This window comes from Ambystoma mexicanum, chromosome 1p (genome assembly GCF_040938575.1).
Source record: "Ambystoma mexicanum isolate Mex_15411 chromosome 1p, UKY_AmexF1_1, whole genome shotgun sequence".
Lineage (NCBI taxonomy): Eukaryota > Metazoa > Chordata > Amphibia > Caudata > Ambystomatidae > Ambystoma > Ambystoma mexicanum.
In genome coordinates, this window is record NC_090921.1 from 1,383,266,760 (window position 1) to 1,383,286,868 (window position 20,109).

At 46.6% G+C, this 20,109-nt stretch overlaps 1 protein-coding gene across 1 annotated transcript in view; it reads left to right on the top strand.

Moving 5' to 3' along the window:
- ITFG1 (integrin alpha FG-GAP repeat containing 1) overlaps positions 1–19,036 on the top strand; it is a 1,448,837-nt gene extending 1,429,801 nt beyond the window's left edge. The window contains exon 18 of the mRNA XM_069607059.1: positions 17,915–19,036. Coding sequence (XP_069463160.1) covers positions 17,915–17,974 — 60 coding nt within the window. The 3' untranslated portion in view covers positions 17,975–19,036. The remainder of the gene's footprint in view (positions 1–17,914) is intronic.
- The last annotated feature ends 1,073 nt before the right edge of the window (positions 19,037–20,109 follow it).

Here is a 20,109-nt window from a genome sequence, read left to right on the forward strand (position 1 = left end):
CAAGTTGGCACTGTAAAAGGCTACCTCGCAGCGCTTTCAATCTTCAAGCGCACTGCGGAGGAACCATCGTATTTCAAACTACCTCTAGTGATACAATTTCTCAAGGGATTAACTAATGTTTATCCTCCAAAACCATTCCAAGTTCCCTTATGGGACTTAAATTTAGTCTTAAACTGCCTAATGGGTACTCCATTCGAACCACTTCACTCTTGTTCGCTGAGATTTCTCACGCTTAAAACTGTCCTATTGGTAGCACTAACATCTGCTAGGAGGGTGAGCGAGCTACAAGCTCTCTCCTGTAAACCCCCACATAAAATTTTCCACGAGGACAAAGTTGTCCTACAGGTGAAGCCTAATTTCCTCCCAAAGGTGGTTTCTGAATTTCATATTACTCAGAAAATTACCTTACCTTCATTCTACCCTCCTCCCCATCCGGGGAAAGAGGAAGAAAGGCTACATAGGCTGGACCCAAGGCGAGCTCTAAGCTTTTACATCAGCAGAATGGCTAGGATCAGGCAAGCAGACCAACTGTTTGTAGGATACTCAGGTCACAAGTTGGGATTACCCATAACAAAACAAACCATTTCCAGGTGGATTATTTTGGCCATTCTGGAATGTTACAAACTGGCAGGGAAAGAGCCACCCCAAAATCTTAGGGCTCATTCAACCAGGGGTATCGCAGCCTCTTCGGCCCTCCAAAGAGGGGTACCGGTCAGAGACAACATGGTCGTCCGCACATACATTCATAACATTTTACAACCTGGATTCCTCCACTAGTCAAGAGACAAGATTTGGCAAAGCCGTATTACATTCGGTCGATCCCTAAAGGGATACATGACATTCTTACTCCCACCTCCAATTACATGCCACTGCTATGGGAGTCTATCAAAGATAAGGAATACGCCGGAGGACACAATCCCTTCGAAGAACAAGTTACTTCTTACCTTGTAACGTTCTTTCGATGGGATGTTCCTCTGACGTATTCCTTATCGCCCCTCCCATCCATCCCCGCAGTAATACTTCCCTTGTGGTTGCAGCTTACGCTCCTTCAAGGTCAATAACCAATTCAGGCATGACTTTTCTTATGCTACAAAACGGAACTGAGCAACGGACGCCGCGCGTGGCTATTTATGGGCATGGTGACGTCGGCGCCGATACGGTGGCCGTCGAGGGACATCGACTCGGAGGATGTCGACGCGCAGTGCCCTCTACAGAAAAAATTTCCGAGGCCAGCAAGCTGGAAACGTATTATCAAAGATAAGGAATACGTCGGAAGAACATCCCATCGAAAGAACGTTACAAGGTAAGAAGTAACTTGTTCATCTATGTGCAACTTTGCACCTTTTGAGTGTATTGCCCATCCATGAGGAGTGTCTAGCCAACTCAGAGTTAAGTATAACAATAAGATCTCCCCTTCTACCCCCCCATATCACTGGGCCATTCATGTATGGAGAAAGTGTGGAAGAGATTCTATCAAAAAATCTCCCATTTGGCATGTACTTGTTGATGAAACGGATATATGTACCGTTTAGTTGACTAAAGCCCCATACTACCCTACGATTCAGGTCTGGGCCTAATTTTAGGGCCTTCAAAGGGACCCCGAATGCAACATCCCTGAGGGCTACCCTTGTAAAACCTGATGAAATAATTATACTTTTCCAGTACCTGGAGGGTCTCGCACAATCCTCAGGCATTAGCTGGGTCTCGTGCAGCTGGGCGATCTGAACATGTTTACGTTGCAGGAAAGAGTTAACTTGATGCCTCTTCATATGTCTGCCCAATCCGTAGATCAACACCGCCATGACAAACGTTCATGAGTACCGTTATCAGGATGAAAAAAACACTGCAATGTATCAACATTTCAGCTCTGTATCTACACACCCAACACATCTTCCATCGTTGCCTCCACTGTAACCCATAAAGTTATTGATTTATTAATTGATTGGGTTTTTATAATACGTCTATACACAATGGGCCTCATTACGACCCTGCCGGTCCGAAAAGAATGGTGGTGGTAAAAATGCTGCCACCGTTCTTTGCGGACCGGCTGATTCAAAGTCCTGCAGGCGGGAGGTGTCACTCCTGCCAGGTCTGACCTAGTGGGAGTAATGCCACCCGTCTGCAGGCGCAAATGGAAACACTGCTCAGTCATAGACGGAACCAGTGTTTCCATTGTCCCCATCCTCATGGAGTCCTATGGGACTCCATGGGAATGGGGACTTACAGAATTCCGCCTCTGGAATTCCCGGGTCACCGGGGTCGTAATGCCCCGGTGATTCCGGGAATCATGGAGGCGGAATGGTAATACGCGTCCGGCAGTAGCCTGCCGGTTTTTCCAGCACGGTTACCGCCGGACTCGTAATGAGGCCCAATGTGTTTCAAGGCGCAACAACACAAGGGGGGGGCAAGGATGACAAAACAAACAGTCCAACTAGGCCTTGTGACATTCAGATTGTGCAAGTGCAGTAATAGAAGTGCAGGGGAGAGGAGGGGGGCGGGGGGAGTGCTGCAGGGTTCAGCAAGATCCCAGGGAGGCCAGGTGGACTGATCCCAGGGAGAAGAGTGTGCAGGGACAGAAAGGTCCACAAGCTAAGTGTGAGGAACGGGCTGGAAGGGCTAAGGGGGTGCAGGTGGAGTCGGGCTAGTGCAGATGGAAGGAGCCCAGAAGGGCAAGTGCAAGGATACCAAGTGCAGGGGTAGACTGGTAGTGGAGGGCCTGGTTGTCCTGTAGGAATCAGGAAGCCATTCAAGTGACAGAGTGGGGAAGAATTAGCAGCAGAGGGGGCAAGGGAGGAAGAGAAAAGGAGGGTCTTGAGAAGCTTCCAAAAACTTAAGGATATCCGGCTCAAGTCTGAGGGGGGCAGGGAGGCCATTACAGAAGAAGGCATCTGTGGAGGAGAGAGGTCTACCCCCTCTACCCCCCACTCTCTGCTTGGAGAAGCATCTGATCTGCAGAGAGTTGGAGCTAGAAGACTGAAGGGTTCTAGCATGGAGGTTTTAAAGGAGAGCGAGTTGGATGTTATGTGGTCCCAGGCAGCAGAAAGCCTTGTGGATGATGCAGAGGGTTTTAAACTTGATTCTTGTAGCAACCGGGAGCCATTGGAGAGATTTTAGGGCCGGAGAGATGCTATCCCTGGGCTTGAGGCCAAGGATGAGTCTTGCAGTCCTGTTCTCGATTATTTGAAGGGGTGAAAGGTGGAGTTGGGTAGGTTGAGCAAGAGGCTGTTATAGTAGTCCAGCCTGGAGAGGACCAGAGCTCTGAGGATATTGAGCTTCTGGGGCAAGATGAGAAAAGGAAGGATGCCTCTGAGGAGGTGAAGCTGAAAGTGAGCCTTGGCAAGGTCCGTGATAAGAGGAGTCGAAGCGAACACCAAGGTTTTTTGCCTTACAGAATGGTGGGGGGAGAGGGAGACATAGAGGGCAGCCAGAGTGTAGGGGGAAAGGAGGGAGCTGGAGTCCCAGTGAGAAGGATCGTGGTCTTACTGGCATTAAGGCAGAGATCGTTAGCAGTGCACCATGCCTGAATAGCAGACAGTCAGGTATAGGAGAGGAAGAGGAGGAGGCAGAGGAGGGAAGCTTGGAGGAGAGTTGCGTGTCGTCTGCATAGCACTGGAAGTTGGGAGAGAAGGCAGAGATGAAATGGGCGAAGGGGGCAAGGTAGGTGTTGAAAAACCAAGGTGAGAGACTAGAGCCCTGGGGGACACCACACGTGGAGAGTGAGATGGAGGAGAGAAAAGGGCCCAGGTGAACCTAGCAAGGTTGTTCAGAGATGAAGGTGGTCAGCCAGTTCAGAGCCAGGTCCGTGATGCCAAAGGCATCACAGAGCCGATTTATAAGGGTGGCATGATTGACCATATCAAAGGCAGAGGAGTAGTCAAGAAGGATGAGGACAGAAAGAGAGTTGGAGTCGAGATTAGAGAGCAAGCCTTCACGTGTGTTCAGGAGTGCAGTTTCCGTGCCTCTGGTAGCTCTGAAGCCAGACTGGTGGTCATGGAGACATCCAACCGATTGTGTGGTGGATTAGCTGGTAGATGGCCAGCTTCTCCAAGAGTTTACCCAGGAAGGGGGCAGTGGAGATAGGGTAGTAATTAGCTGGATAGGAAGGGTCGGCAGAAGACTTTTTGAGAGGGTGCACAAGGGAGTGCTTGAGTGATGGGAACGATTCAGTGGCAAAGGAGTGATTGCAGAAAGCAGCCAAGGCTGAGCAAGGGAGACAATGTTGTCCTTGATAGTTCTGGGGAGCAGGGGAGCACCTGTTTGAATAAGACTTTCCTAGAGCCGACTTGTCTAGAAAACCTCATCAGGTGATATGTGGGAGAAAGAGTTGAGAAGGCGGGAGGGGAGGGGGGGCCAAGGGAGTCCTGAGAGTGGACGAGGGGGCAGGGGGGAGTGTAGAGGAGAGAGAGGACAGGATATCCTGAGTATTGGTAATAAAGTGAGATGCCAGAGAAGTGCAGAGGGTCAGGGAGGCCATAGGAGAAATGGGAGACTGCAGTAGGATTGATGAGTCCCTTGCATATTTTGAAAAGTTAAGCTGTGTTGTTGGTGCCCCCAGAGATGCAGGCTTGGATATAAGCACTCTTCTTCTTTGAGCAGATGGAAAGTCTGTATTGCTTTAGGAGCAGAAAGCAGGCCAGTTTGTCAGAGGATGTGCTTAAAGCCCTCCTCTTCTGCTCAGCTGCTCTACACTTAAGTTTCAGAGAGGCCAGGTCGGCGTCATACCAGGAGTTGCACTTGGAGGCAGGTTTCATGCGGATCTTCATTAGCGGGGCAAGGATGTCCAGAGTGTTGGAGATGGAGAGTTGAAGGTTAGTAAAGGCTGTGCCAAAGTGAAAGTCAATGGCAGGAGTAGGAGGGGGAGTGATGGTGGCAGCAAAAGCAGCAACTGACACTCTTTGTGGGTTGAATGACAGAGGAGGAGACTGGCAGTGCGGGAGAGGGCTTAGCCAGGGGACCAGGTGAGAGGACAGGAGAGAATGATCAGACCAGGAGAGAGGAGTAACGAGATGGTTGGAGATGTGGATGTCCCTAGCGATCAGAGCATCCAGAGTGTGTCCGGCTGAGTGCATCGGACTGGAGGGAGGAATGGAGAGGGAAGGAGAGACGGGTTGCGGAAAAGTCCAGAGGCTGCATCAGGAGAGTCGAGGTGAATATTCAAGTCTGAGGAGGAGAAGCTTGGGGTAGAGGCCAGGAGAGAAGTGAGGTTGACGCACTCAGAGGAAGAGGGAGACCTGGCCAGGGGGCCTGTAGATGGTGGACAGAGTCCGAGGTGGGTGAGGGGCCAAATGAGAGGCAGAAGGAAGAGTGGCAGGCAAAGGGAGGAAGTTAATAAGAGATGGAAGATGCCTATCATGAAGGAGGAGGTTGGGATGAGAGCCCTGGACCATGACTGTGCTATTTAGGTTGAAATTAATGATGGCCCTAGAGGACAGGAAGGATGCCAAGAGTACTTCCCAGCGGTGCCACTATTAATGGGAGAGGAAGACAAGGGGAGAGTTCTGCTACCATATGGGGAATCCAAAGGTCAGGACAGGGGAGGACAAAGAGGATGTCGGTGAAGGTCTACATGGAAGAAGCATTGACATAGGTGTCTGTCATGGGCAGGCCTGGATAAGCGACCAGGAGATCCTTCTTGACATTTTTCCTCCCAGACTTCGAGAGAGGCATAGGATAGGTGATAGAATAGCAGTTAGAGAATATAGGGGAGATAGAGAGCACCACTGAGAGAGAGCGCAGCGAGAGAGGGAAGAGGGAAAAACTTCAGTGCACAAAACCAAACTACACCACGCAGAAAAGCAACAATCAAGTATCCAGGAGAAGGGTAAAAAGGGCTATGTTAAATAATACAGCAGAAAAGCAGGACACCTAGAAGAGTTATCAGGATAGAGGGACAATTCTAGATAGAAGGAAAAGCCTACTATTTTAAAACACAACAGCACTGTAGAAACACACAGATTCGACTTTCCTGAAAGAGGGTAAGCCACCAGTGGGTAACTAACACAATTCACCTAGTGCCAGAAATGGCTAACGTAAATTGTGACGTGCAGCAGACTGCAAACTCAGCTAATAAGAGTAATAAGAGAGGAGGGACAGATAAATAGGGAGCAGTAATGGTTGTTCCCCCTGGCTGCACCGTTCTAACACACATGTCTTCTTTAACATAAGCAACCAAGACTTGCCTCCCTTTTAGCTCTATGCAACACACCCATGACGGGGCATCTTCCCAACTCTGATTTCCCTAGTACGATACTTGAGGGCCTATCTCCATACCAACTCTTACATAGAGCCCGGCTGTATCCCCCAGCTAAGCAAGAAGAAAGAACACTCAAAATATGTTTAACTAAGGCAGCACATCTAAACCACTGATAAAATGTGCAGCCTGTCTCTCAGGCAGTGCACGTACACAGTGGATAGTACTGCTGATTGTGTGGGGACTTGTGAAAATAACACTCGGCACTAAAGCCAAGACGGACTGCTGTAATGTGCATGGTAAATGTCCCAAGCCAGTCTGCGCATGACAAAAAACAATCCATATGTTTAACACAAGTAAGCAACAAGGCCACCAAACCTGCCGCAAAAACACAGATGGTTAACGTCAACATGTATAATTATAGGCTATTCAATGACTTCATTAGTGCATTGCAGTCAAAATTCAGTCTAACATGGGGTCAGCAGTGACTGTACTGTTAGTGGGTAGCTTTAGATTTTGAGGCCGTTTGTGAATATATTTATGACCAGTCCCATGCCTCCTGCGTCCTAGAGAGAAAATGCATACAACCTCCTTCCTCAATTTAGGTTCGCTGGCACGTTGTAACATATTTTATAGAAGCTGCATACATCCTCTTCACCTCCTCAAATGATCGGCTGCCTTCTGCACAGCTTGCATATAGTCTAGGTAAAGATCAATACGATGATTCTGAAAGTAGAGGGGGGCTTTTTCTCGTCACCCTCCGAGTAGTGCCACTGTCTTTATAGTTCATGGGCCGCATTATCACAGCCCTCATTGGAGCTCAGAGGTGATTTTCTAATGAATACACTATGTGCCCTTTCTATCACAAAGATGGTTGACAGTAGGGTTAGATCTAGCTTTTGGTGCAGCCAGCTTTCCAAAAAGCACTCTAGCTTCGTACAGTCTCAGATCTCTGGCATTTTGACAATTCTTAGGTTGTTACGCCTCGATGGCACCTCTGCATCATCCATCTTCTCCACTAAATGGTGCGTCTGCTGCGTCATCTTTTGTAGTTGTGACGGGAGGGTCTCACCTCATCTTCTGTTTACATGTGTTCTTCCACCTCTGAGACACTTGTGGATACTTTTTGAAGATCTTGTCTAATGAGGGATAACATTGCCACCGAGCCAATCCATTCTAGTGCGAACTGCACTGCTTGAATTGCACCCATGAAATCTGAGGATGTGTATTCAACGTCAGAGGACAGCTGCTGTGATTGCTTAGGGGTACCATCTATTTTCTTGACATTGGGCTGTGTGGAGGTGTATCTGTCTAGCTTCGACTGATGGGTGCTGTTTCCATCTCTGCCCATGATGTTGCCATACAATAACGCAGGCAATGTGAATGTAGAAGGTGCAGGCACTTCGGCGAAAACCCCTGTGCTCTGTATACTTTGCCAGGAATACTGCATTTCTGCGTTAACACAGTTAAGCTGCTCACGTGCAGCCTCGAGGGGCTAGGGGGGGAGGGTGTGTACACGAGGCTCGAGATCGGGTATATGGAGATGGGAAATAAAGAAGAGTGTGTAAACTGGCATGACAGAGGGCCTCCAAGCCCTGGCAGTGCTGGGTGCTCAGGTTGTCTGAGCCTGGGAGCAGTTGAACACTGTAAACTCTGTGGTAGACAGAACATCTGCAATTAAACGTCGGGTCTGTGCGCAGCAACTCGCACATGCCTCGGACATACCTTAGAGAATCGGGAAGTGGCAAGCCCACTCTGATTCATCCTCGAGCAAATGGTCTGGATATTGCTATGGAGGTGACCTACCAGAGCTCAGCCTTAGCAAGCCTGCTTTCCCGCTACAAGGTAGCAATCCGATCGCGGTGGCCATCTTGCAGCGTCTGTCAGCTCTGTCCACACAGGGAAAGAAAAAAGCGATCACAGTCCACTACCTTTTTATATGGCAGAATTTACTTGGCAAGTGGAGTCGCTTTATCCACAGAACATTTCCTGAAGTCGATGGACTTACAATTCCGGCTTCTGGGACAAGGTAAGTGGTGGATTACCATCCATCTTGAGGAGAGCAAGGAATTCATATGCATCTTTCTCGTGCTGTAGCTACGCATAAGCCACATGCAGCGCTGTTGTTTTTCTCGACTTCAACAGCTTTGTAGGGCAACCATAACTCACAAGGTCACCAGGGCAGTACCTTATTCTTAACACATGAGGACTCCTTACACAGGTAGTGTAAAGCTTGTGACAGTCCTCTGCCTTGGACAGGGGGCAAGATTTGGTTGTCTGGGGGGTTGACTTGTGCACTCCTCCTGACCCATCATCTGGTGGGCACTGTAAGGAACTCATGGTGACAACAGTAAAGACAGACACAAGTGATCACAGTTCAAGCGTGTTTATTAACCTGTATACAGGTTGGAAAAACGCCTAATCTAAACCTAAATCTAAGATGGAAGCATCGACCATCAAATGAAAATAAGGCAGTCCTAGTGGGGGCGTGTCAAATAAAAAGGGCCTATACTACGAAACCTATTGCCAAACCTTACAGCTAATACAAGGGTGTCGGATGGTTTTCAAGAAAAGAAAGAAGTGTTCATAAATAATATGTCAGGATGCGGTAGCTTGGGTCTCCCTGCCCCACGGTTTAAGCATGGGGTAAGATGGGATCTTGGAGCACAGCACAGTCTCGAGCTCTCCCAGCATGAGACGTCGGTTCTGTTTCAGCTTATTAGGAGCCTCGAGGGCCAAGTCTCTTTTACCTTCACCAGTCTCTTGCCTTCGAGGGTCAGAAAAATAACAAACACAAAGTTCCTTTTCTGGTATTCTTTAGGTGATGGATTCACCCCTGGTTCCCGCTCTTCTGGGCGCTAACCCTTCACCAATCATTTTCCACAAATAAAGTATTCCTTTTTAGTGGGTTTGGGTGATGACTTTCACCCCGGCATCACTCTCTTCTGGGCACAAATCCCTAGAACATTATTTTTGCAAGAAATAAGCCAGACGAGGCCTCAATAACCAGACACAATACTTGAGATGTGGCCTCGATGCCTGACCAAGTTACTTGAAATGAGGCTCCCAGAAGAGATGAGCAGGGGTTCCCTTCGATTTATTTATAGTTAATGTATAATGCACACGATCGGTCTACTTTTTAATCACCCTACTATTGAAGTGTTTCAAATGGAAAAGAAGGGCTGCAGTTGATATAATAAGATAGGCAGAGTAAAGATATAATGCTGATCAGAAAAGGAACAACATTTTGGTAGTTGCCGAAGTCAGTAAAGGGAAAAGGGTTGGCTTTCCATAGTGGTATAGCCCCCCAGATTTTAATGGTTCAAATCGTAAGCGTTTGTATTTCATTATCAGAGAGACCAGTGATTTTTGGAGGCTGGCTTCATTCATCTGCTTCATTGGTAGGATATCAGTTTTGAGTGTGGGGGGGGCAGTCATGGGTTCACAAGTAAGGACACAGACACAAAAGGTACAAGTTTCAACACCTTTATTAGGTTTGACTGGGATGGAGACTTCCTAGCTGGCCCTAATTCTATAATGGGAGTAGTCCTGACCATCAAAGTTAAATAAAATGGTCCAAGTCATTCAGTCAAACAAAGGAAAGGTCTCTGTCAGAAACCTATACTTTCACAATAATTACGTGTGGGAAAATGTGGGAAAATAAAAAATCGAGTGCATCAAAATGTCAGAATGGCAGTGAAAGTGCTCACCACTCCCTTCCCCAAGTTCAGTTCACTGGGGTTCCTATAAAGTTCCTTCAAAGTGGATAGTATGCACAGTTCAAAGATTGCCCATAAATCTGTTAGGCTTCCCTTGGCCTATTTCAGTGTCAGTTCAATATGCATCACAGCTCTCTTCAATGGATTCTTTCAGGCTTCCCTCGCCAGGCTTCTCAATCCTCAAAGAGATATTCACAAAGTTCCTTCTTAGTTACCTTCACAGGCTGCCCTTGCCTGTCTTCAAACACTTAAACATGGCTGAAACACTTTCCAGCTAACAAGCTCCGCTTCACAGAGCTCGGGGAGAACTCCCTTCCCCAACCTTCATACTTCTCTTTCACAATATTCACTTTACCAGAGACTTTCGCAACCGCACAGTATTCTCACCCACATGTGTGACTACTCTGACAAGGTTTGGGGTTGAATGACCGAGGTAAAAATGTTCGAGGGAGAAAAGACTCAAGATTATTTTTTTTAAGTAACCTTTGGTCTTTTCTCCCCTGAACATTTCAGACGGACATGCAAAAGCAATCACAGCCAGTGAGTTCAAAGAAAAGGAGAGCCCAATTTGTGATACACGTGATTGTGGAAAGCTACAGTGATGCACTCAAGGCCATGCATTGAAGGATAAAGACATTGAACTGAATGCTTGAACGTATTTAGCCGGTGAGGGAGCGGATGAGAAACTAAGTAACATAGCGATGCCGTGTGACAAGGAACGTTGTCAAAAGCTTCTTGAAAGATAACAGAACAGTGAATAATGAAAGCAAATTGTGAAACAAGGAACATAGTGGCTGTGGGCCCATCCTAATGAACTATATGCTTTTGTGAAATAAGGAATATAGTGGCCAAGGGCCCGTTCTGCGAGACCAAGTGCAAGAGGTACGGACCTTGAGGTCCGCAACACACCCTCACTCCCACCCCCCACTTACCGTGCCCTCGACTTGCTGGTCCATGCGACTCTGGTTCCCTTTCACTTCCGTGATTGGGAATCGGCGCTGCAGGGTCCTTTTTTCCGGGTCAGCTGCGGGGGTGTCCCCCATAACCCCTGCTCACTGTACTGTATAGTATAGTGAGCGCAGGGGTGGTGGGGACACCCCGATAGCCCCTTTTCTTTCTTATTTGTTTTGGGGGGGACTTTGAGACAGCTGCAGGGGACACCCCCACAACACCTGCTCACAGTATAGTAAGCAGGGTTCGGGGGACACCCCTGCAGCCCTATAACGAATTGAAAAGACCTACCCAATCAAAAGTCGAACTTGTAGAAGGTAGAGCATTTGGTAGTACCTTATTTCTGACTTTTGGTTGGGTAGGTCTTTTCAATTCAGTCTGTTTGGACGAAACCCTCTGGCAATAGGGTTGACTCCTCAAGGTCCGTACCTCTTGCACTTGGTCTCGCAGAACGGGCCCTTGGCCACTATATTCCTTATTTCACAAAAGCATATAGTTCATTAGGATGGGCCCACAGCCACTATGTTCCTTGTTTCACAATTTGCTTTCATTATTCACTGTTCTGTTATCTTTCAAGAAGCTTTTGACAACGTTCCTTGTCACACGGCATCGCTATGTTACTTAGTTTCTCATCCGCTCCCTCACCGGCTAAATACGTTCAAGCATTCAGTTCAATGTCTTTATCCTTCAATGCATGGCCTTGAGTGCATCACTGTAGCTTTCCACAATCACGTGTATCACAAATTGGGCTCTCCTTTTCTTTGAACTCACTGGCTGTGATTGCTTTTGCATGTCCGTCCGTTTTCAGCTCGTCTATCAGGTTCTTGCCCACTTGCCCATAAGACACTCCCAGGCAGCCTCACTGCCCCAGGGAGGAAATGAGCCGTTTGCTGGGGCATGGAAAAAAGGGATTAGCCCGCTCCTCTGCTTTCATCTCTGAACTCTCACGACTTCTTGGAAACACGGCTCCCTCGCCACTCTCTCTTGCCTCGACTTGCAGCCTGTCAGAGTCTCAGCGTCCCATTCTTCCTGCCTCGTTCTCGGCAGCTCTCGCTCAGCCACTCCTCCTACTCGCCATCCAGCTGGTCTCACCCTGTGTCTTTCTGTGCTCCACTTTTCATAGTTTGGATAGCGGTCCATGAGTTTCAGCTGTGTGATTGTGACCGAGTGCTTGACCTTGCCTGACTTTATTAGTGGGACAAGGCCAGTACATATTACTAGTGGTAATCTTTCTAGTCTCAGTCGTCCTCTTCCTCGTCTCAGTAGTTGGTCTGATAAGGAAAGGAGGGGGTTATGGTAGTTGTAGTATACCAAAAAGCTAGAGGCTATATGGGGGTAAATAACAGTCAGGAAATGGGGGATATCATGTCTCACCTTCTGGGGTCTCCTCCCCACTCCAGAGGACCACCTACCCAGGTGATGTTCCCTTGCTTGTCCACCCCAAGGGTCGGGATCCAATAGTGACGGCCCTTCCCTGGCCACCTGAATAAAGGATCCCCGGGGACTGAGTTGTGAAACACCATTTCACAAGTGATAGGCTGGTGCATAGTCGTTGAAGGCTTTGTGGTCAAGGCAGATGTTCAAATGGGCCCTCTACACAGCTAGCTAGTGCGCCCGTTGGTTGTCGGAACTCATTAGAGACCACAGAGCACATTTATCTGAAATCTTGACACACCCACGTTTTGACCTCTGGCTTTCCCGAGGCAAACATGTGGCCAACTTTTAAAAATAGCCCTGTAAGCAGAAGTGCAGGGAGCAGTGGTTTGGTGGGGGGAAAGTGACAGAAAAAAATGACTGCTGATCTCAATTCACACAGACCCTCAACTTTTTGCTATCAAGACTGAGTGACAATTTTGAGAAAATGAAAACCAGCTTAAGGTGCAGGTCTAAAATGCCTTACACCAGTATGGAGAACAATCTCTGCAAACAAGAGGTACGAGTTGAACAGACAAAATGCAACATTTGTCGAAAAGTTTAGACGGGCCACAGTAAATTCAAACCTGGTGTTATGTTGCAGGGGGATCCATGGTAAAAAGTCCTGATAATATGAAGGTTCCCATTGAGCTGCCTGTGTTTGGTGGCCGACAGGAGCCACAAGCCTAGGCCCAGATGTACACATGCTTTCTAATGGATTCCTTCCGCCTATGGATTGTTAATCTATGATATTCCCATCCCAGCGCACCTGTTCTCCAGAAACATTTCTGCCGCCAGGGGTTGCAGCGTGGCTCTGTACCAGCTCCACCCGAAGCCTCTACACGCCCCGTGCCGGACATGACAAAGGGGACAGTATATATTGAGGCACCACGCCCAGTGACCTCTGTTTCTTTTACCTGCACACTCTGTTCGCTTTTCAGGAGCACACTTGTCGACCTTACTTTTTTCTCTATCCCATACCTACTCCAGCAAAGGCCTTGGGCTTCAAGCTGTGTGCAGACTGCAGCCAGAAGATGTTGGTCTCGATTCTGCAGTGGATTTGTCTGTATTGCTTGGGCCAGGACCACGACACCCAGGATTGCAGATCATGCCAGTCCATCCCACCTGAAGGCCCTTCGTCAAAGTGTGGCCGGAGAAATTCTTCACATTCGTGCACAAGGCAAAGGGTGAGGCTCTGCAACGTCATTCGATGTTGTACGGCATGGACCGGCGCTCTGAAGGTAGGGCGGCTCCACGCAAGGAAAAGTATAAGAAGCAGCATCAGAAAAGGCCCCTCTTCCCCAGTGAGTCCCCGCTATGACTTTCCTCTTCCTATTGGAAGTATAAAATCCACCACTCTTAGGACTCTCTTGAATGGATGGCACAAGTAGATTTTCCCACATAGTTCTCCACCCGGAAGAAGGGAGACCTTCCGCCTGAAGATGTTGCACATCTTTGCCAAGGCACCAACGGCTCCAGCTTCAGCACCTTTGGCGCAGGTAACCGTGCCATTCACTCAGAGTGCGCCGAAAGACCCCACTGTATATGTTGCAACCAGCAGGTTGCCTGCTGGGAAACATTCTGCACGCCTTCGGGCTCGTTCCTGGAGCAGAAGACGTGCTCTGTGCTGATGGGCCCCACCCTCAGGTGCAGGGGCCCCTACAACGGCTCTCATCGGCATCGTGGAGACCGCAGCTCTGCTGGTGTATGCCCAACTCCCTGTGGATGCCTTCATGTCTAAGATGTACGAGATCTATGATAAGGAGGGCAACAAGGTTCCATTTGGACTAAGAGCCTCTGGGCTCTAGGGAGGGGAGGGATTTCCCAGAGGAATTCTGCAGGGAAGGTCTGGATGTACTGGGACTGGCAAGGGAGGTGCATGCTGCCAGTGGCCTTGATGCTTCCCTGGAAATGGAACACATTAATTTGCTTGAGCTGAGGGCGTTCAGGCTGGTCTTGGTCGCTTTCCTCCCCTCTGTGAAACGCAAGACTGTGCTGGTTCTGACTGACAACACAGTGACCATGCACTACCTCAACAAATGAGGTAGTGTTGTTACTTGCCTCTGTGCAGAGAAGAAAAACGACTATGGTTCTGTGCCCTGGAGAACAGTGTCTCTCTGACAGGGACTCATTTGGCTAGAAAAATGTCACAGTGGGTGCCTTGAGCAGATGGACCTCGGTTTCCCACGAATGGGAGCTCTGCCTAGAAGTTCTGTAGGAGATCTTTGCCTTTTGTAGGACTGCTCAGGTGGACCTCTTTGCTTCCAGTGTCAAAAGTAAGTGAGAGTTGTTCTGTTCCAGGGAATTTCCTTGTCAGGGAGCTCTTGGGGACACACAGACAAGTCAAGTGGACTTAAGACTGCCTTTGTGTTCCCACCAATCCCTGCCATTCCGCTGGTTCTCAGGAGATTGCGCTTGTTTGGGGCCATGTTGATTCTGATCACTCCAGACTGGGCCCAAAGAACTGGGTACCCAGAGTTGCTGGACATGGCAATCTGCCCTTGCTGGCACCTTCTGAGGAGAGTCAACTTGGCCTCTCAGACAGAGGGCTGGTCCTCCACCCAAACCTCAGCAGCCTGAACCTTCATGCTTTTCTACTGAGAGGCTGAGATACAAGGAGTGGGACTTGTTGGTCCACATCCTTTATGAGCTCCTTTGAGCTAGGAGGCCTGCTATGAAATCCATTTATGCTTGCAGGTGGCGTACATTTGCAGTGTGGTGCTGGTAGAGGAACCTGGATCCTTTATCCCTGTCCACTATCCCCTATGTTGTGTTTTCTGCTAACATTGGCCAGTGGCCGAAGTGTATGAAAAGAAGTAGTGGAACTATGTTCCCTACTGGCCTGCCCCTGCTCCCCACAAACCCCATCGCCACCCCCTTCCCGCCCCAATAAAAACCCATGCACCCGCTGATAAAGGGAACGTTCAGTGCAAAGCACTGAAAGTGCAAGTTTCAACTTCTTCCTACACGTTTATTTTAAAATTAAACCATTCCGGAACGGTTTCTTTTTAAAATAAAAGTATAGGAACAGTCAAACATAATTTAAAAAAGTAGAGGAGCACCGCTCCCGTCCATTTCGACCACTGTCATTAGCCCTAGTGGGCCTGCAGATTGGCACTGTAAAGGGTTACCTCACCGCTATTTCGGTTTTAAAGAGGTCCCTTGGACAGGGCTGGTTTTTCACGATTCCCACTGTGATACAGTTCTTGCAGGGTTTGCATAATCAGTTTCTGCCAGTTTGTGGTTCTGCAGTGGGATTTAAATTTAGTTTTGAAATTCCTAAGCGGTCGCTGTGCTTGAGCCCCTGCATTCCTGTTCTATTAGATTAATCACCCTTAAGGTGATTTTCCTGGTTGCTATCACTTTCGCAAGATGGGTAGGTGAGCTCCTGCCATTGTTTTACTTCGCTTTTAATTTTTTTCGAATTAGGTGACTTTGAGAGTGAGGCCCTCCTTTCTGCCGAACGTCATCTTGGATTTCCATCTCTCTCGGAAGATCCATCTTCTTGTGTGTTTTCCTCCCCCTCACCCTTACAAGGCAGTAAAACGTTTCCATTGGCTGGACCCAGTGTGGTTCCTAAAGTTCTACGTCTCTCATACTATAGAGGCTAGGAAACATGACCAGCTCTTCGTGGGTTACGCTGTTGCTTGTGCTGGCAGGGTCACCAAACCGGCCTTGTCAATGCGGCTCATTCTCTGCAATCTCGGAATTCTATGATCTTGCTGGCAGGTATGTCCCTGAGGGTCTCTGTGCACATTCTACCAGATGAGGGGAGTCCCTGTCCTGGACATCTGTCCTTATCTGCACCCATTTGCTAAGCATTACTGCTTGGATTCCCTTGCAGGGCAGGATGGTAGTTTTGGTAGGGCCATCCTCCAGAGTGTTCTGCTCTAGGTGGTGTACTTGCTTCCTGCCTCTTCCAGATTTGCATTCTGCTTTGGGAGACCTATCATAGGTGAGGAATCCTTGGGAGGAAGGACTCCATTAGAAGAAAAATGACTTGCTGCTTGGTAATGTTCTTTCGAGGCGATTGGGTCCTCCGACGTATTCCATATCTATGACATGTAATCACCACAGCTGTGCTGCAGTGTTTACATGTCTTAGATATGGAATACTTTGTCGGACCATCCCATCGAAAGAACGTTACCAGGTAAGAGAGTAACTTGTTCTTCTGGTGGGTGTTCCTCATCGCCCTCCCTACCTGCCCTTCTTGGGGTAGCTAGTAGACCTTAGTTCTGTGGTCCCTCAGCATCAGAGTGCTAAGGAAAAAGGGGGAAATTCGGTCATGGGGGCGGTGCCCCAATATATAATTGCCCCAACGTCCTCTCTGGCGCATAGAGGCATTGGGCGTAGCCACGCTGTGCCCCCTAGCATCGGAAACGTTTCTGGAGAACAGCTGTACAGGAATAGGGATTTCATAAATGAGGAAGTGGTGGGAGGAGTATCCATCAGAAAGAACATTACCAAGAGGCAAGTAATTTGTTCTTTTCACGTCTACCGCTATCGGGCACAAGATATTTGCTTCAGACGATCTATGCTGCATATTATTGTAGTATATGTGTGATATGTATTTATCTATTTTAATAGTAACCTCTGCTTGACTTCTGTTGCAGCTAATGAGGATCCCTACAAAGACCATATACAATATTTTAAATCAAGTGGGAAGTTACATTATAAAGCCAGATTTACCAGATGTCTTTTTTTATCTTGCATGGGGAAATGTCATATTTGAAGGAGCAACCTTACACGGGGGAAACAAGAATAAGGGCAACAAAGGGAGTCACAGAAATGGGACACAACAGGAAAAAGAAAATTGATATTTTAATCATTATTTATTGCCAGAAAACTTGAAGGAAACTAGGATGTCAGCAGGCCCTGTCCAGAGCAATCATGTCAAAGGTCCTGGCACTGTTTTAAAAAGGTTACCAATCTGCCCCTTATTGCAAGCATTGGTTAGCCAGTTCTACCAGCCTGTTGCCACAACACGCTTGGCTACTTAGAGAAACGAGTGCCAAAGTCTCCTAAATGTTTGCCTCTTAAAAGCAAAGCGATCTCTACGTAAGTGTCTCCCTATCGTGGAACAATTAAGAGCTAATTTAACAAATTAGTTAAAGGGTGCATGTTCTTCAACACATGTACTTTCTAGGTGAACATTGATAGAGTAAACCTCTGATATGTGTACACAGAAGTCAAGGTTTGAGCCATTGCTTTAAAGTTGTTACTCTCCAGACATTAAGTAGTCTGTGCAGCATCAGAAGTGACACCTTTTATCCTGGCTTGGCACACCTCTGTGCCGATGCCAGGTCTATTGACAACTTGGTGACAGGCCCTTATTAAAGCCATAGGATTCATGACATACTGGGTAATTATTGCCTTTTATACATCTGTAGTGCTGACGTGATATGTACTGAGGACTTTCCTGGGGATAAAGTAAGAAATGGTTTAAGCTGTATCCCCTTTATATAAATGTAAACATTAAAACGAATGTATACCCTAAATGAATAGCCTCGATTACTCTATCGTCCTGTCCGGTTTTACAGGCATCAACCGGATGTGTCAGTGGTTCCTTTGTATGACGCAGTTCTATTTGCTTAAAGCTCTTCCATAACTTGAAGCGTTTCTTCTTTTGGTCTTTTTTCAGAAAGCAGATGATCGAGAAAAAAGACAGGAAGCTCACCGGTTCCATTTTGATGCCATGTAAACATCTGTCAGAACTAACGAAGGAGCTGCTGCTACATCCTGCTTAATCACAACACTGAACTATGGCCTGCAATCGGAAAGTGGAACGCTGTGTTCTGAACGTTCTCTTTCTAAATGTTACGCAAGCAAATATTTATTGATTTTCTTTTTTTTTTAAAAGAAACATTAAACGCAGAGTTGGACCCGATCATCATTTCTTTTTGTTAAAAATGTATATATTGGTAATGAACTTTTATTTAACAAAGGTGGACTTTTTGTTCTTCTAAAGTGATCACATTGCATGAATTTGAATGTTTACATTATGTTTCAGGGTTCACTCATTTAAAAAGATTAAATGTAGTGGTTAGTCTTCTCATTTGAGCTGAACGATTTAGTGCCATGTTTCATTTACTGCAGTGTGAACTATACAATGCAATGTAAGACATTCTTAATGTAATGATCATTGCAGCAGCTGGGGGCTTACTAAGAATATGTCTCCCTTCCTTTAACTCATAATGAAAATAACTGAAAATGTGTGTGTTAAAAGTGCAAGGAAGAATTCTGATTTAATCATAGAGTGTCACTGCATGATAGTGCTGATCATCTGCAGCAGATCATTACCTTGCAAAAGGTCTCTCACGAAAAAGCGAACTTTATCATTGTGGTCTAAATTGGGAACTCTTGCTTATTAGATTAGGAGTTTGATTAAACCATTACCACTTACATATCAAGGTAGAACTGAATCCACTGTATTCTCAAGAGGATGGGCTGGGTCTGCCGGTTAATCCACTGTTTTGCAGTGGAACTGTACAGCTGATGAAGAGGATATTCTTTGCCTGATTCGTACTTGATGCTGTTAAAAAGTATATGCAATGGAATTACTGCACAGTTTTTTTTTAAATCATGTTTTTCAATGACGCAATTTCAATTAACTCCTATACTGTTTTGTTCGTATACACAGTGCTGTGTAATGTCCTGATTAATATAATTGTGTCAATTGTACTGTGTTTGCAAACTTTAATTCAGTATTTACATGCACACAGCTTCTTATAAAATATTAAAATCAAATGTCCTTTAACCACAATTGTGGAGTGTGTCTTTGCCTGATTATTGAAAATCATCAAAGGTCCCGTTTGTTGATAAAATATAAAAAAATGAGCAAAACTCTCGTCCATTTTCTGCCATGTACTAGAAGGGAAGGGTGTAGAAATAAATCAGCTGCATTTAGTTAGGGTAGTTTAATAACGCACCTATGCAAAAATAGTGATATTTATATTTGACCTAATTGGGTTTGTTTTAAACCCAAAACACACTTAGTCTAATACCCACTCACTGTCATTTACCACTCTTGAAATAGACAGTCTGCTTTTGTTGGTTGACACTGTATAAGAAATAGATAATGCATACTGTGATTACTAATACATGCTGTAAGTAATACATCTACACCATTTCAATGACAATTTGCAACATCTTTCACCAAAGCTGAATACAAGTGCTCTCGCTTATAAAACAATTGAGGTATGTTCAGATTTGATTACTCGTAACCTTTTAGAGTTTGTTCTTAAAAAGAAAATGAAATGCAAATGCACATTTAAGTAAAGGCATTATAGATTAACTAGCTGTTCCCGACCTAACATACACCGTTCTAGCATATTTTAAAGGTCAATATCGGTCTGTAATTCATAGGGTCACTTCTGTCCCCCTTCTTAAATATCGGAATTACTACTGATCGTTTCCAGGAAGGGGGCGTAGGTCCCTGTGACTTATTAATGGTCATTGAAAAGGCTAAACGTATAGGTGACTGTCGTCGTTTGAATTTGAAAGGCATATTTGTATCAGATGGAATGAGTGGTTTGTGCGGTATAAGAACAGTATCTAAGTCACATCGATTACACAGGCCTCTATGATGTGTCTTTGTAGATGCGTAATTGTCAACCTTGTTCCTTTGCAGCGTCCCCATGATGTCATAAGATTGCGTAGTAGCATAATTACAGCACCTACTCTGTTTTAGCTCATGCAGAGGCATGTGTCCTATAGCATTTTGCTGTTTAGAGACTAAAACGTCAAGCCAGAAATTAACTGTTCATTGACACTGGAACCTCCGTGCTCTGTGTGAAGAGAAGTGGGGATGGAAAGAAGTAACTTGAAAACATTCTG